This window comes from Lampris incognitus, chromosome 17 (assembly GCF_029633865.1).
Source record: "Lampris incognitus isolate fLamInc1 chromosome 17, fLamInc1.hap2, whole genome shotgun sequence".
Classification (NCBI taxonomy): Eukaryota; Metazoa; Chordata; class Actinopteri; order Lampriformes; family Lampridae; genus Lampris; species Lampris incognitus.
In genome coordinates, this window is record NC_079227.1 from 2022049 (window position 1) to 2041153 (window position 19105).

Sequence of the window (19105 nt, forward strand, 5' to 3'; positions counted from 1 at the left end):
AGCATCTCTCCTCCACACATGTCCAAACCATCTCCATCTTGTCTCTCTTGCTTTGTCTCCAAACCGTCCAACCTGAGCTGTCCCTCTAATATACTCCTTCCTAATCCTGTCCTTCTTCATCACTCCCAGTGAAAATCTTATCATCTTCATCTCTGCCACCTCCAGCTCCACCTCCTGTCTTTTCATCAGTGCCACTGTCTCCAAACCATACAACATAGCTGGTCTCACTACCATCTTGTAAACCTTCCCTTTAACTCTTGCTGGTACCCTTCTGTCACACATCACTCCTGACACTCTTCTCCACCCACTCCACCCTGCCTGCCCTCTCTTCTTCACCTCTCTCCTGCACTCCCCGTTACTTTGGACAGTTGACCCCAAGTATTTAACCCCATACATCTTCATCACCTCCACTCCTTGCATCCTCACCATTCCTCTGTCCTCCCTCTCATTCATGCATAGCTATTCCGTCTTGCTCCTACTGCCTTTCATTCCTCCTCTCTCCAGGGCATACCTCCACCTCTCCAGGCTCTCCTTTGTTCTCCTCACTACATGTTGTATTTATTTGCCTTATGTGTTCTGTGGAGAGTTTGTGTGTTGCCACTGCTGCACAACAATTGCCCCCCTGTGACAAATAAAACCTACTTGACTTGACAACAGATTCTTATTCCCCTGAAACATGGCTGAATTCAACCAGAACCTTTTTTCCAGCGAAGCGGGCCTCCAAGAAGGGATCCACCAGGTTCTTCTTGTTTTCGTCTTTTCCAAACATTTCTTTTATCGTCTGGATAAATGCATCGTCCACTGAAACCAGAGAAGAGCAAAAATAAAACCCTCGGCTGTTCTTCTCGAGTGAAGTGTTCAGGAAAGAGACTACAGCACCGGAACACTCCTGTGTGTTTAAACACACAGCCCCATTAAAGTCCTGTTTTCAATCTTGTACTTTTAACAGGCTTTTTGATGCAAAGTTACAGAACTCCTGTATTTGTGAAAATATGACTGAGACCCCTTGAGAAACACTCCTCCCGGTTGTCAACATAATCCAACCACAGCCAAAAACACATCCAGCTTCTGGTAATAAATGACATCCTGCATTACACTGACGAAGACAGTTCACTCACTGACTGACCAAAATCATCAGTCTGTCAGCTGGTCCGTGTCAGCTGGTCCGTGTCAGCTGGTCCGTGTCAGCTGGTCTGTGTCAGGTCTGTGTCAGCTGGTCCGTGTCAGCTGGTCTGTGCCAGCTGGTCCGTGCCAGCTGGTCCGTGTCAGGTCTGTGCCAGCTGGTCCGTGTCAGCTGGTCCGTGTCAGCTGGTCTGTGTCAGCTGGTCGGTGTCTGGAATCGCTCCCTATTTGCTTTATAGTTTACTATATTCACCTTCCTCCATTTCATCTGAGCGTCCAAATTCTAACTGTAAAATGTATTCATTATTTGGTGCCTTCAAAAAGTCCCATAATGCAACTGAAAAGGTAATGACCAGTGTATGTACGCTACTTTATGCTAACAATACGACAATGCAAGGCTTCGCCTCTTCACGTGCAATGTTCAGTGTGAGAGTACACTACTGAGTGAAATATTACTCCCTACACAGTACACTACTGAGTGAAATATTACTCCCTATACAGTACACTACTGAGTGAAATATTACTCCCTATACAGTACACTACTGAGTGAAATATTACTCCCTACACAGTACACTACTGAGTGAAATATTACTCCCTATACAGTACACTACTGAGTGAAATATTACTCCCTACACAGTACACTACTGAGTGAAATATTACTCCCTATACAGTACACTACTGAGTGAAATATTACTCCCTATACAGTACACTACTGAGTGAAATATTACTCCCTACACAGTACACTACTGAGTGAAATATTACTCCCTACACAGTACACTACTGAGTGAAATATTACTCCCTATACAGTACACTACTGAGTGAAATATTACTCCCTATACAGTACACTACTGAGTGAAATATTACTCCCTACACAGTACACTACTGAGTGAAATATTACTCCCTATACAGTACACTACTGAGTGAAATATTACTCCCTACACAGTACACGACGGAGTGAAATATTACTCTCTATACAGTACACTACTGAGTGAAATATTACTCCCTACACAGTACACGACGGAGTGAAATATTACTCCCTACACAGTACACGACGGAGTGAAATATTACTCCCTATACAGTACACTACTGAGTGAAATATTACTCCCTACACAGTACACGACGGAGTGAAATATTACTCCCTACACAGTACACTACTGAGTGAAATATTACTCCCTACACAGTACACTACTGAGTGAAATATTACTCCCTATACAGTACACTACTGAGTGAAATATTACTCCCTATACAGTACACTACTGAGTGAAATATTACTCCCTACACAGTACACTACTGAGTGAAATATTACTCCCTATACAGTTCACTACTGAGTGAAATATTACTCCCTACACAGTACACTACTGAGTGAAATATTACTCCCTATACAGTACACTACTGAGTGAAATATTACTCCCTACACAGTACACTACTGAGTGAAATATTACTCCCTATACAGTACACTACTGAGTGAAATATTACTCCCTATACAGTACACTACTGAGTGAAATATTACTCCCTACACAGTACACTACTGAGTGAAATATTACTCCCTACACAGTACACTACTGAGTGAAATATTACTCCCTATACAGTACACTACTGAGTGAAATATTACTCCCTATACAGTACACTACTGAGTGAAATATTACTCCCTACACAGTACACTACTGAGTGAAATATTACTCCCTATACAGTACACTACTGAGTGAAATATTACTCCCTACACAGTACACGACGGAGTGAAATATTACTCTCTATACAGTACACTACTGAGTGAAATATTACTCCCTACACAGTACACGACGGAGTGAAATATTACTCCCTACACAGTACACGACGGAGTGAAATATTACTCCCTATACAGTACACTACTGAGTGAAATATTACTCCCTACACAGTACACGACGGAGTGAAATATTACTCCCTACACAGTACACTACTGAGTGAAATATTACTCCCTACACAGTACACTACTGAGTGAAATATTACTCCCTATACAGTACACTACTGAGTGAAATATTACTCCCTATACAGTACACTACTGAGTGAAATATTACTCCCTACACAGTACACTACTGAGTGAAATATTACTCCCTATACAGTACACTACTGAGTGAAATATTACTCCCTACACAGTACACGACGGAGTGAAATATTACTCCCTATACAGTACACTACTGAGTGAAATATTACTCCCTATACAGTACACTACTAAGTGAAATATTACTCTCTATACAGTACACGAATGAGTAAAATATTACTCTCTATACAGTATGAGTGAAATATTACTCCCTATACAGTACACTACTGAGTGAAATATTACTCCCTATACAGTACACGAATGAGTAAAATATTACTCTCTATACAGTATGAGTGAAATATTACTCCCTATACAGTACACTACTGAGTGAAATATTACTCCCTATACAGTACACTACAGTGAAATATTACTCTCTATACAGTACACTACAGAGTGAAATATTACTCCCTATACAGTACACTACTGAGTGAAATATTACTCCCTATACAGTACACGACGGAGTGAAATATTACTCCCTACACAGTACACTACTGAGTGAAATATTACTCCCTATACAGTACACTACTGAGTGAAATATTACTCCCTACACAGTACACTACTGAGTGAAATATTACTCCCTATACAGTACACTACTGAGTGAAATATTACTCCCTACACAGTACACGACGGAGTGAAATATTACTCCCTATACAGTACACTACTGAGTGAAATATTACTCCCTACACAGTACACTACTGAGTGAAATATTACTCCCTATACAGTACACTCCTGAGTGAAATATTACTCCCTACACAGTACACGACTGAGTGAAATATTACTCTCTATACAGTACACTACTGAGTGAAATATTACTCCCTACACAGTACACTACTGAGTGAAATATTACTCCCTATACAGTACACTACTGAGTGAAATATTACTCCCTATACAGTACACGACGGAGTGAAATATTACTCCCTATACAGTACACTACTGAGTGAAATATTACTCCCTATACAGTACACTACTGAGTGAAATATTACTCTCTATACAGTACACGAATGAGTAAAATATTACTCTCTATACAGTATGAGTGAAATATTACTCCCTATACAGTACACTACTGAGTGAAATATTACTCCCTATACAGTACACGAATGAGTAAAATATTACTCCCTATACAGTACACTACTGAGTGAAATATTACTCCCTACACAGTACATGACGGAGTGAAATATTACTCCCTACACAGTACACTACTGAGTGAAATATTACTCCCTACACAGTACACGACGGAGTGAAATATTACTCCCTATACAGTACACGAATGATTGAAATATTACTCCCTATACAGTACACGACGGAGTGAAATATTACTCCCTATACAGTACACGAATGAGTAAAATATTACTCTCTATACAGTATGAGTGAAATATTACTCCCTATACAGTACACGACGGAGTGAAATATTACTCTCTATACAGTACACTACTGAGTGAAATATTACTCCCTATACAGTACACAACGGAGTGAAATATTACTCCCCATACAGTACACGACGGAGTGAAATATTACTCCCCATACAGTACACTACTGAGTGAAATATTACTCCCTATACAGTACACTCCTGAGTGAAATATTACTCTCTATACAGTACACTCCTGAGTGTTTCACATGGAGAGAACAGTGAATGAGGGAATGATTCCAGACACAGCTTTGGTCTGTTTTAAAATAGTTGCCTAGCAACATCATGCTAGTGACCGACCTAGCTAGCTAGCTGTATCAAAGAGTCTTGCGAACTCGACCTCCTTAGAATTGTCTGTGTTCAGAGAGGGGGCGCTAAAACAGCTTTAACAAATTAAATGATGCTTCTGAAACTGAAAAAGATGACTCTCCTAACATTAATATTACACAATAAAACCTGGAACTGAAACAAAATCACTGGACTGGACTCAAGCTAAACACGGCCCTGGTGATTGATAGATAGATAGATAGATAGATAGATAGATAGATAGATAGATAGATAGATAGATAGATAGATAGATAGATAGATAGATAGATAGATAGATAGATAGATAGATAGAGCATGTGTGTGTTGTTTGTGTGTGACCGTGATGACTGTGCAAGATTTGTTCATTTCCATAGTGGAAAGGCATTAAAAGTCCTGAATGGTGATGTGCTGCATGTCTTACTCTGGGGTATGTCCTCTGCTCTGAACACCTTGAGAGACAGAACGACCCAGCGCAGAGCAACACCTGCTGGCAGCAGCAGGTTACTCTCTATGTCATCCTCATCACTGTTGGGCTCCCTCTTCTCCACCTGCAGAGCAGACAGCCAGACAGACAGACAGACAAGGCACACATTAACGTGGAGAAAGAGGACGTGGGTCAGGCCAGCTGAAGTCATTCTTACCGGCGGTTCATCTCCAGTCCCCACGATGAAGAGACTGACTTTGAGGTAACCTTTAGCCCCAGAACTGGAGTCATCTGGGTCATTCAGTAGAAGCCACTTCCTCATGATGCAGTGTGCTACAATAAAGGCACGCGCACACACACACACACACACTATATATACCCTGCACAACTCAAAGACAACAAAAAGCATCTTTATGCAAATGAAAATGAAGCATAGTGCACATGCAAATCTTATGGTTCTGAGCTGCTTACCGGGCTCATCATACACATAGCCAACGTCCAGCTGTGGATGAAAGACAGAAGATCATCCAGACTGATAATAAGACACTACACTGGCCTCATAATACTACATGCATCATCACTATGTGTCCGGCATGACAGACAGACATAGACTACCTTGAATTCTCCCATTAGACTGTCGGCTCTGAGAGAATAGGAGTTGTACACCTGCAGGATTTGAGTCAGAGTTATTTTCCACTAGTGTTCTCATACTTGCAGTTTGAGCTAGTGGACTGCTCAGAGAAAAGTCTTGGACACAAAATGAAATTATGAAGAGTTGAACAGAACAGTTTTAGGCAGAGAAAGTGAACTGTTCTTACCCGAATGCTGATGAATTGATCAAACAGATCTGATGGCAGCATGTGCACATTGTAGAAGAACATCTGCAAATATTCATATTAATAATGTCAAACCATCGGACCTGCTGACCTGATCTGTCTCAATAGCAGGCCAGGCTGAGAGAAATAATAGAAGACCCCGCAGGTCTGTAACTGAAAAATAAAATTAAAACATTGTTTGGACTGTTTGTGTTCCTCTTGGTATTCAAAACGGAACACACAGCATGTAGGAAACACTGGGATTTGGGGCAACTGTGGTCCATTTCATTCACACCTCTGTTAATTCTCATATTCTCATATTACACATCTAGACAGACTGATTCTTGACTGTCTTACTTAAGGAAATGTGTCGCCATGGCCAGAACATCATAATAAAAGTTCACCCTCATCCATACCCATTTACATGTAGTATATATACATAAAGAAAATATAGACCTCCATAGAGTTAGACATGATTACATGAGTACAGTACTACTACATGCTAGATACATGACATGTGATGGGACATGAGTACTAGGGCTGTGGTCCTGGATTATGGACTCAGTCTCTAGTCCACATGTTCAAGGTCTGATCTGGGACTTTACAGTATAAGGACTTGGACTGGACTCAGTCTCCCCCATAAAGACTAGAAGTGGCCTGGTCTGGTCTTGGCTAATGTGTACACACATGGACCCAGACTGTCAGTGTGGTACTTTATGTAAAGCAGCTCTGCGGCACAGGGAATGATGACGTTCCTGCTACAGCAGCATTTCTTCCAGGTTCCAGCCTGTATCTGAGACTAGTTGGTGTTCCAATGACGATCTAGTGAGTTTTATTTCTCCATCTGATGTGACAGCCTGTGTGTGGTCCATACTTTACCTCATCAAAGAAGGGATTGTTCCCCCTCTTTATCCTCGTCCGGTGGGTTTGACCGCACACATGCACCTTCACTACCGGCTTGATGTTGTTTCCAGGCAGCTGACGTGCCTCGATGATACGAACACGCATCTGAAGGACAGAACAGAAGTTACTGCTGGATGTTAAAAGACAGAACAGAAGTTACTACCGGATGTTAAAAGACAGAACAGAAGTTACTACTGGATGTTAAAAGACAGAACAGAAGTTACTACTGGATGTTAAAAGACAGTACAGAAGTTACTACTGGATGTTAAAAGACAGTACAGAAGTTACTACCGGATGTTAAAAGACAGAACAGAAGTTACTACCGGATGTTAAAAGACAGAACAGAAGTTACTACCGGATGTTAAAAGACAGTACAGAAGTTACTACCGGATGTTAAAAGACAGAACAGAAGTTACTACCGGATGTTAAAAGACAGAACAGAAGTTACTACCGGATGTTAAAAGACAGAACAGAAGTTACTACTGGATGTTAAAAGACAGTACAGAAGTTACTACTGGATGTTAAAAGACAGAACAGAAGTTACTACTGGATGTTAAAAGACAGAACAGAAGTTACTACTGGATGTTAAAAGACAGTACAGAAGTTACTACTGGATGTTAAAAGACAGAACAGAAGTTACTACCGGATGTTAAAAGACAGAACAGAAGTTACTACTGGATGTTAAAAGACAGAACAGAAGTTACTACTGGGTGTTAAGACAGAACAGAAGTTACTACTGGATGTTAAAAGAAAGAACAGAAGTTACTACCGGATGTTAAAAGACAGAACAGAAGTTACTACCGGATGTTAAAAGACAGAACAGAAGTTACTACCGGATGTTAAAAGACAGTACAGAAGTTACTACTGGATGTTAAAACAGAACAGAAGTTACTACTGGATGTTAAAAGACAGTACAGAAGTTACTACTGGATGTTAAAAGACAGTACAGAAGTTACTACTGGATGTTAAAAGACAGAACAGAAGTTACTACCGGATGTTAAAAGACAGAACAGAAGTTACTACTGGATGTTAAAAGAAAGAACAGAAGTTACTACCGGATGTTAAAAGACAGAACAGAAGTTACTACCGGATGTTAAAAGACAGTACAGAAGTTACTACCGGATGTTAAAAGACAGAACAGAAGTTACTACTGGATGTTAAGACAGAACAGAAGTTACTACTGGATGTTAAAAGAAAGAACAGAAGTTACTACCGGATGTTAAAAGACAGAACAGAAGTTACTACCGGATGTTAAAAGACAGAACAGAAGTTACTACCGGATGTTAAAAGACAGTACAGAAGTTACTACTGGATGTTAAAACAGAACAGAAGTTACTACTGGATGTTAAAAGACAGTACAGAAGTTACTACTGGATGTTAAAAGACAGAACAGAAGTTACTACCGGATGTTAAAAGACAGAACAGAAGTTACTACTGGATGTTAAAAGAAAGAACAGAAGTTACTACCGGATGTTAAAAGACAGAACAGAAGTTACTACCGGATGTTAAAAGACAGAACAGAAGTTACTACCGGATGTTAAAAGACAGTACAGAAGTTACTACTGGATGTTAAAAGACAGGACAGAAGTTACTACTGGATGTTAAGACAGAACAGAAGTTACTACTGGATGTTAAAAGACAGTACAGAAGTTACTACTGGATGTTAAAAGACAGGACAGAAGTTACTACTGGATGTTAAAAGACAGAACAGAAGTTACTACTGGATGTTAAAAGACAGGACAGAAGTTACTACCGGATGTTAAAAGACAGAGCAGAAGTTACTACCGGATGTTAAAAGACAGAGCAGAAGTTACTACCGGATGTTAAAAGACAGAACAGAAGTTACTACTGGATGTTAAAAGACAGAACAGAAGTTACTACTGGATGTTAAAAGACAGTACAGAAGTTACTACTGGATGTTAAAAGACGGTACAGAAGTTACTACTGGATGTTAAAAGTCAAGTCAAGTCAGTTTTATTTGTATAGCTCAGCAGCACAAATTACAAATTTGCCTAAGTGGGCTTAACAGCAACACAACATCCTGTACTTAGACCCTCTCATCAGATAAGGAACAACTCCCTAAAAAAAAAAAACTTTAACTGGGAGAAAAAATAGGAAGAAACCTCAGGGAGAGCACCAGAGGAGCATCTCTCTCCCAAGATGGACAACGTGCAATGGATGTCGTGCTTACACAATTTACACCATACAACATTGAAAGAGGGTAAACAGAATTATAATGGACGTTTAAAATTCATGAAGAATATGATGCGCAGGATGCCAAGCAGTGTCCAGACGCCACTGGAACAGCCCAGGACCCAAGCCAGGCGACCAGCATTATCATATTAAAAAAAAAAATTATATGGATTTATAAGATATATAAAAAGAAAATGTGATGAGAGGAAGGGCAGGCAGCGTCCAAGAGGCGACCACCATCACCACGGCGACCTGGGAGGAGAACCGACTGCACATGCACACAAGGGAGACTCACATGACACCATTCACACATGGAAAAAGTGAAAGGAGAAGACATCATTCAGAGAGAGAGAAAAGACATGTGAGAGAAGAGAACAGTTTGCAGTAGTCATTAGTCATAATCAATTAAGTCATCAATTAGTCATAATCTATACGCTATAATCTCATCAGCAGAACAGTGATTAGTAAATTCATTGAGACAGAAAACCAACCCGCCATGCAGTACAGGTTGTGAAGCACTCAATTTAAAGGCAACTAATTGTAGGTTAAGGCAAAAAGATGAGTTTTAAGTTTGGATTTAAAGACTCAACAGACTCTGATTGTCTGATGGCAGCAGGCAGTTATTCCACAACAATGGAGCCTGATAGGAAAAGGCCCTGCCGCCAGTGGACTTCTTTTTAACTTTGGGTACACACAGGAGCCCTGTATTTTGAGAACGAAGTGCTCGAGGTGGCATGTAAGGTTTAAGGAGGTCAGACAGGTAGGATGGGGCAAGCCCATTTAGGATTTTATAAGTCAGCAGAAGCACCTTGTATTCTGATCTAACATGGATATGAAGCCAATGAAGGGAGACAAGAATTGGTGTAATATGGTCAAATTTCCTAGTTTTAGTTAGGATTCTAGCAGCAGCATTCTGAACCATCTGAAGACTTCTAGTACTAGAATGTGGCAGACCTGAGAACAGAACATTACAGTAATCAAGTCTTGATGAAACAAATGCATGTATTAGAGTCTCTGCGTCAGCCATGGAGAGAAAAGACCGAATTTTAGCTATGTTACGTAAGTGTAAAAGGCAGTCGTGGGGATTTCTTTAATGTGCTTATCAAAGGAAAGGCTGGGATCAAACGTAACACCAAGATTTTTGGCTGCCACACTTTGTGAAACCACAGAATTGTCGATTGTTATCGTTACTTGATCAAATTGGTGTCTGTGTCTAGCAGGGCCAATGACCAGCATCTCAGGTTTATCCGAATTTAAAAGCAGAAAGTTAAGTGACATCCAGTTTTTCACAGTAGCCAAGCAGGCCTCTAAGTTAGTGATTTGAGTATGATCATCAGCCCTTATAGGCACATACAGCTGAGTATCATCAGCATAGCAATGGAAATTTATTCCATAACTGCGTATAATTTGGCCAAGAGGTAAAATATAAAGAGAGAAAGGTAGAGGGCCAAGAACTGAGCCCTGAGGCACACCATATTTAACGTCAGAGAATTTTGATATAATATTACTATAGCAGACACAATGTGTTCTTCCAGATAAGTAGGACTTAAGCCAAGAGAGAGCTAAACCAGAGACACCAAAATTACAATTTAATCTATCTAACAGTATACAGTGATCACAGCTTCTACTACTGCACTGAGGTCCAGTAGTAGAAGCACAGAAGTGGAATCAGAGTCCATAGCTAGTAAAAGATCATTCACCACTCTGGTCAGAGCAGTCTCGGTTGAGTGACAGGGCCTGAAAGCCGACTGAAAAGGTTCATATAGATGGTTTTCTTCTATATGGGTCAAAAGCTGTTGATACACAACTCTCTCTAGTACTTTAGAAAAGAATGGAAGATTAGAGACTGGTCGACAGTTACTAAGAGACCCGGGCTCGAGGTGCAATTTTTTAAGTAGAGCTTTAACCACAACTGTCTTAAAACTGTTGGGAAGAATGCCAGTAGTAAGTGATAAATTAACAATGTCTAGCATTGTAGGTCCCAGAAAAGGCCAGGGGTCTTTAAAAAGTTTTGCTGGTAAGGGATCAAGTAGGCAAGCAGTTGGTTTAGAAGCTGACACGAACTTAGTCAAAGTATCAAGAGAGATACAAAAGCTGTAATAACTGGGACTGTCAGTGACCCATTGTATAGATATGAATTTGGTAAGACAGGATCTGCAGGAGTAGATGGAGTTGAAGAACTAATTTTGTTTAAGATCTCATCAACCTTATTGCAGAAAAAGTCTGGAAATTCATGGGCTGTGAATGGTGAGGGGCTAATAGACGACTGCTTTTTAGGAAGTTTAGATACAGTGTCAAAGAGAAGTCTGGGGTTATGTTTACTAATATTAAGTGAGAGAGATACGCTGTTTTTATAGCAGATAAAGCACGATTGTATTTCAATAAACACTCATGCCACGATAAGTAAAAAACTTCCAATTTTGATTTTCGCCATTTACGTTCCAAAGAGACAGATCAGAAGTTACTACCGGATGTTAAGACAGAGCAGACGTTACTACCGGATGTTAAAAGACAGAACAGAAGTTACTACTGGATGTTAAGACAGAGCAGACGTTACTACCGGATGTTAAAAGACAGAACAGAAGTTACTACTGGATGTTAAGACAGAGCAGACGTTACTACCGGATGTTAAAAGACAGAACAGAAGTTACTACGGGATATTAAAAGGAGTACATGCTATGTAGTATCTGAATGTCTTCTGTTGAGGCACCATAGTCTAAACCTGCAAACCCAAACCCCTCCAACCTTCAGCCGTACATCCAAAAGCTTTAACATGAAGCTCATACACAATCTACTGAATGTTTTCTGTCGTCGGTATCTCAGGACAAAATGAATAATTTCTTTATATTTTAACTAAAAGAAAAAGTATTGGTGGCTAGCGTATAGATCATGACTATTTGCATAAAACATCTTGAGTGAAACACAAGTACTTGTTCTTTATCTTCTCCACTGAACTTCATATTTTGCCAAGATAGTGAATTAAAAACAAGAAATACTGGTATATGATGGTTTGAAAGCCTTCATATTAGTTACGTTCACAAGTGCATGTTAAAGAAACATAAGACAAAACTGATCCGCGGTGAGACAGTAAAATACACCAGCCATAGTGAACAACAGAGGACTAATAAATAGATGATGAAAAAACAGTTGAGTAAAAACATCATGCCGGTCTCATCAGAGGTCAGCTCACCTGGAAGTCCTGAGGTTTGTTGGTCAGCGGGTGGTGTCGTCGGGCACCTCTGCCCAGCCGGCGGTTCAGATTGACAGGCTGACCAGGAGAGGAGGAGCCACCGTCCATCACCTCTTCCCCCGCCTCCCCCCCACCGCCAGCTAGCAACATAAAGACCACGTTAGAAAACACCTCTCACTGTGCAACTGTAGTATTGACACCACAAGCTGTAGTACTGACACCGCAAACAGTAGTACTGATATAGTATGATCACAGACTGCAGTACTGATGTACTAGTGATGTAGTACTGAGGTCACACAGACTGCAGTACTGATGTACTAGTGATGTAGTACTGAGGTCGCATAGACTGTAGTACTGATGTAGTAGTGATGTATTATTACTATTTTTAACTTTTATCTTCACCATTTACTGTTAATTTTTCCCTCTTGCACCAACATACCAAGACAAATTCCTTGTATGTTCTTGTACTTGGCAACAAATATGATTCTGATGTAGTACTGGAGGTCACCCACTGTTGTACTGATGTAGTAGTGATGATATCACATGGACTGTAATACTGAGGTCACATAGACTTTAGTACTGACATCAGGGACTAATATGGTTGTGCTGAGATCACAGGCTGCAGTACTGATGTAGTATGATCACATAGACGGCAGTACCAATGTAGTAGTGATGTAGTACTGAGGTCACATAGACTTTAGTACAGACATCAGGGACTAGTATGGTTGTGCTGAGATCACAGGCTGCAGTACTGATGTAGTATGATCACATAGACTGCAGTACCAATGTAGTAGTGATGTAGTACTGAGGTCACATAGACTTTAGTACTGACATCAGGGACTAATATGGTTGTGCTGAGATCACAGGCTGCAGTACTGATGTAGTATGATCACACAGAGTGCAGTACCAATGTAGTAGTGATGTAGTACTGAGGTCACATAGACTGTGGTACTGGTGCAGTACATAGACGTACCATCTGCCGTCACGTCTCCCTGCGGGTCATTTGGATTGGAGGCAGTGTTGGCTGGAGGATCATAGCCGATCACTAGATTGATGGTGGCCTGCAGGGACCAAACACCCGTCAGTGTTTTCATACTTTGCTTTAATCAAAACAGACGCAGAGCAGCAGAAAAACGGTGACTCTGAAAAGCTGGTTATGCATAATAAAACAAACCTACTCCAATATTCTGACCACTTTCATTAAGCAGAGCCACATTTTTGGAGGGCAGTGACTTGACTTGACCTGTGGCGAGGTCCTTCAAGGAGATTTTAGTAGACCCAAGAAATCTGCCAGAAAGAAAGACAGACAGACGAGGATGAAAGCATTACATTTAGAAATGCTCTTCTTCATGAAGACGATTTTACATGGTACAAGTGCACTGCAGGCTGAGATCCTGCTGGTTCATCTGTGGAGTATCCTGCATCAACCTCATGCATCCAAACACCAATAAGGTCATGACACGCTCTTCATTTGTAGGGGAATATTTCATGTTTCCTCTCATCCGTTTCCATACGCAGCAACATGAAGCAGACTAAAGAGAATGAGGCGACTCCACCCAGAGCCAACAAACCATCTGCTAAGGTAAATCCAACACACCCACCCACACACCCAGATTTGGCCAGCTGCCCTCCTCAGTGAGAAGTGAAGTTGTGATATTGTGTTATTCTGTGATGTGTTCAGAAAAGCAGAAGTCAATCAGACATCGTTTGACTTTTAACAGATTAGTTCAGATTGGATTGATGCTGAATATGGAGCTGCCAGGGAAGAGGAGAAGAGGAAGGCCAAAGAGGAGGTTTATGGAGGTGGTGAGGGAGGACATGCAGGTGGCTGGTATGACGGAGGAAGACGCAGAGGACAGGAAGAGATGGAAACGGATGATCCACTGTGGCGCCCCCTAACGGGAGCAGCCGAAAGTAGTAGCAGTAGTAGTAGCTCAGATTGGATGGACATGTCAGCTGGATGTTGATGAAAATAACAGTTTTCCTTATAACGCAGCATAGATAATGGAAATCACGAAGAGTAAAGTTCATCATCTGACTATTATTCTTTTTTTCTTACTTTGTTGATTAAGTTTCACATGAAAATACAAGTGTGCCACCAGTGCATTACAAAACAATTATCCAAAACAGGTATAAATATATATGTACACATAGAATAAACTTCCCTATTATCAAAACACTGTAAAAAAGTGACAATCAAAAATTTTATACACAAAAACAGCATTACTGCCTCAGAAAATAAACTGAAAATAACAATAAAAAATAAAGCAAAAAAAACAAAAAGCAGCCAAAAGAGAGAGAAAAAAAAACAACAAAACGTCAGTCAGCAAACGGTGGTGTCCCCACTAGACAATACTGTAACGCGCACGGACAAGCAGACACGCCGGCCCCCGACCAACGGGCCGGACCCCCCAGCAGACACGCCGGCCCCCGACCAACGGGCCGGACCCCCCAGCAGACACGCCGGCCCCCGACCAACGGGCCGGACCCCCCAGCCGACTGGCCAACGCTGCCGCCCGCGGAGCGGGAGACCGGGGCCGGCGCCCCGACTAAAGGGCCCGACCCGCCAGCCAAGGACCACCGCGCCCACCCACCCACCCACAATACATTGGTATAACAGCAGCTGAAGTGCACGCTGCCCAGCATCAGTAGCCCTGTAAACCATAAACACCTTTATCATTCCAGGATAAACCGGAAACTTATGTGATTAATAAACTGAAAAAAATGGACCCCATAATTTCTGGAATTTACCGGCAGAACCACTCAGTGAACGTCGAAGTTTTTCTAATTTAAGAAAATAGAGAAGGTCTCGAGCCCAGAGAATATGAGAAGGTGACGCCTGTGAGTTCCATTTAATGACTATTGGTGTCCTGGCCAAACAAGTGGTAAAAGCCAGGAGGTCTTTTTTAACTGCAGAGAGAGTTGGTAACATAGGAAAGACTCCAAACAACGCACCAAAAGCGTCAGGCTCAACTTTTCCCCACTTGTCACATGGAAATTATATTAAAAACTTCTGTCCAATATTTATGCAAAGCTGGGCAGAGCCAGAGCATATGTCTGAGATCCGCAGGTGAATGCTGGCATCTGCTGCATGCAGGAAACACCCCATCATAGAACTCTGACAAACGGCCATTAGTATAATAGGTGCCATGAACCAATTTACACCGAATAAGGCTATGCCTCGCGCAAAAAGAGGATTTATGAACTCGTTTTAAAATCTCCGCCCAAATTTCCTCTGATATTGCCTCCCCCAGATCCTTCTCCCCTATTATTCTTAACTATTTTTAGGTAATAAGGCTTTAGCAGAGTTTCTGTTCGATTAAAACAGCGATTATTCTGATGGAGAAACTGGAGCCTGGATGTATACAAACCAAGACAGACAGCCGTGACTGTGGGTTTCTCACAGCTTTACTGGATGGAAGGTGGTGGTCCCTCGTTTCTGGATGGAGGGTGGTGGTCACTTGTTTCTAGATGTTTACAGGATGGAGGGTGGTGGTCAGTTGTTTCTGGGTGTTTCCTGGATGGAGGGTGGTGGTCACTTGTTTCTGGATGTTTCCTGGATGGAGGGTGGTGGTCAGTTGTTTCTGGGTGTTTCCTGGATGGAGGGTGGTGGTCAGTTGTTTCTGGGTGTTTCCTGGATGGAGGGTGGTGGTCACTTGTTTCTGGATGTTTCCTGGATGGAGGGTGGTGGTCAGTTGTTTCTTGGTGTTTCCTGGATGGAGGGTGGTGGTCACTTGTTTCTGGGTGTTTACTGGATGGAGGGTGGTGGTCCCTCGTTTCTGGATGGAGGGTGGTGGTCACTTGTTTCTGGATGGAGGGTGGTGGTCACTTGTTTCTAGATGTTTACAGGATGGAGGGTGGTGGTCACTTGTTTCTGGGTGTTTCCTGGATGGAGGGGGGTGGTCACTTGTTTCTGGATGTTTCCTGGATGGAGGGTGGTGGTCACTTGTTTCTGGGTTTTTACCTGGATGGAGGGGGGTGGTCACTTGTTTCTAGATGTTTACAGGATGGAGGGTGGTGGTCACTTGTTTCTGGATGTTTCCTGGATGGAGGGTGGTGGCCAGTTGTTTCTGGGTGTTTACTGGATGGAGGGTGGTGGTCAGTTGTTTCTGGGTGTTTACTGGATGGAGGGTGGTGGTCACTTGTTTGTGGATGTTTACTGGATGGAGGGTGGGGGTGGTCACTTGTTTCTGGGTGTTTCCTGGATGGAGATCACTTGTTTCTGGGTGTTTCCTGGATGGAGGGTGGTGGTCACTTGTTTCTGGGTGTTTCCTGGATGGAGGGTGGTGGTCAGTTGTTTGTGGATGTTTACTGGATGGAGGGTGGGGGTGGTCACTTGTTTCTGGGTGTTTCCTGGATGGAGGGTGGTGGTCAGTTGTTTCTGGGTGTTTACAGGATGGAGGGTGGTGGTCACTTGTTTCTGGGTGTTTCCTGGATGGAGGGTGGTGGTGGTCACTTGTTTCTGGGTGTTTCCTGGATGGAGGGTGGTGGTCAGTTGTTTCTGGGTGTTTCCTGGCTGGAGGGTGGTGGTCAGTTGTTTCTGGATGTTTCCTGGATGGAGGGTGGGGGTGGTCACTTGTTTCTGGGTGTTTCCTGGGTGGAGGGTGGTGGTCACTTGTTTCTGGGTGTTTCCTGGATGGAGGGGGGTGGTCACTTGTTTCTGGGTGTTTACTGGATGGAGGGTGGTGGTCACTTGTTTCTGGGTGTTTACTGGATGGAGGGTGGGGGTGGTCACTTGTTTCTGGGTGTTTCCTGGATGGAGGGTGGTGGTCAGTTGTTTGTGGATGTTTACTGGATGGAGGGTGGGGGTGGTCAGTTGTTTCTGGATGTTTCCTGGATGGAGGGTGGGGGTGGTCACTTGTTTCTGGGTGTTTCCTGGATGGAGGGTGGTGGTCAGTTGTTTCTGGGTGTTTCCCGGATGGAGGGTGGTGGTCAGTTGTTTCTGGGTGTTTCCTGGATGGAGGGTGGGGGTGGTCAGTTGTTTGTGGATGTTTACTGGATGGAGGGTGGGGGTGGTCAGTTGTTTGTGGATGTTTACTGGATGGAGGGTGGGGGTGGTCAGTTGTTTCTGGATGTTTCCTGGATGGAGGGTGGGGGTGGTCACTTGTTTCTGGGTGTTTCCTGGATGGAGGGTGGGGGTGGTCAGTTGTTTCTGGGTGTTTCCTGGATGGAGGGTGGGGGTGGTCACTTGTTTCTGGCTCTTGGCTTTGTGTTGTTGTGCGCTTCATATTGACAGTTGGTTCTAAAAACAGCCGTCCTATGAATCCACTTTAGTTTCCGTCTCCGTCTCTGTCCTCAGCTCCGGGTGTCATGCTTGTGAAACAGAAAAATAAAGTTTACTGTGACTGTTGTCTTGGTGGCGGTGGGTGGAGGAAGGAGGCGGAGTGACGCGGTGAGACTGGCATGCAGCCTCATGAGTGTGATGACTGACCAGAGTTCATCACCAATAACATCACGGTCTATTGAATTAGGAAGGCACCCGGAGTCCTGGGAGGAGATACCACATTCCAAGGGTATGAATACTGCAAATGAACTTCAACTCCACGCTACTTCATTAAAACTGTATTGGTTTACTGGCTGATCTAATTGGTTTGGAAACATGCCAACATTTATTCCAGAGAGGTGTACATTTTGCCTGTTCTCTTTTCAACTGAAATAAGGAAGCTAAACTGTGACAGAGACACTGAACAGTGTCCTGCCCTACTTCTCCACACCAGTAAAAAGAAACCAACCTCCATGGCTTTAAAATGGAAGTGACATGAGGGACTGCCGTCATTCTACACAAACCCAGACAGACTTTCTATTGTTCTGCACAATGAACAATGACCCTGCAAACCTCCAGAGGAACAAGACCAACACACTATGTGACCATTGTGAAGAAGACCTGCCGGGGGGTGTCTCTCTCTCTGTCTGTCTGTCTGTCTGTCTCTCTCTCTGTCTGTCTGTCTGTCTGTCTCTCTCTCGCTCTCTCCCTCCCACACACACGTATAGATAAGTCATATGTCACACAACAGATAGTAAAAGAGATATACAGTGTATATAACAAGTCCTCACACCTCTGTTAAAACAGCAGGTTTTTGTGATGTAAGAAAATGAAACCAAATTAAATCATGGCAGAATTTTTTCCACCTTTCATGTGATAAAGTGAAAAACAAATAAAAAAAAACAAATTAGGGGGAAACAAGGAAAATACAAAAGTTGACAATAACCTGGTTGTGTAAGTGTGCACACGCTACTTGCTGTGAGAAACTGGATGTCACTAAAGTTCCTGCTGTTAAAGTCAGATAAACCAGAGATGCTGGTTGATGGCCCGCTAGCTAGACACCAGTCTGACCAAGTAACAGTAACTTCCAGTTCTCAAAGCGTGGCAGCCAAACATCTTGGTGTTACGTTTGATCCCAGCATTTCTTTTGATAAACACATTAAAGAACTCACCAAGACAGCCTTTTTTCACTACGTAGCATAGTTAAAATACAGTCCATGCCTTTTTTCACTATGTAGCCGAGCTAAAATACAGTCCATGCCTTTTTTCACTACGTAGCATAGCTAAAATACAGTCCATGCCTTTTTTCACTATGTAGCATAGCTAAAATACAGTCCATGTCTTTTTTCACTATGTAGCAGAGCTAAAATACAGTCCATGCCTTTTTTCACTATGTAGCGTAGCTAA

General features: G+C 42.4%; 1 protein-coding gene across 5 annotated transcripts in view; it reads right to left on the bottom strand.

Moving 5' to 3' along the window:
• LOC130127984 (myoferlin-like) overlaps nt 1–19105 on the bottom strand; it is a 114310-nt gene that overhangs the window by 79789 nt on the left and 15416 nt on the right. For 4 of the 5 annotated variants that reach the window (XM_056297694.1, XM_056297692.1, XM_056297693.1 and 1 more), the window contains exons 4-13: nt 13614–13722; nt 13409–13496; nt 12436–12575; nt 7029–7157; nt 6153–6215; nt 5950–6000; nt 5806–5836; nt 5552–5667; nt 5332–5458; nt 698–801 (exon numbers count right to left, since the gene is read on the bottom strand). In XM_056297694.1, coding sequence (XP_056153669.1) covers nt 698–801; nt 5332–5458; nt 5552–5667; nt 5806–5836; nt 5950–6000; nt 6153–6215; nt 7029–7157; nt 12436–12575; nt 13409–13496; nt 13614–13722 — 958 coding nt within the window. The remainder of the gene's footprint in view (nt 1–697; nt 802–5331; nt 5459–5551; nt 5668–5805; nt 5837–5949; nt 6001–6152; nt 6216–7028; nt 7158–12435; nt 12576–13408; nt 13497–13613; nt 13723–19105) is intronic. The other variant, XM_056297695.1, reaches the window with a different exon arrangement.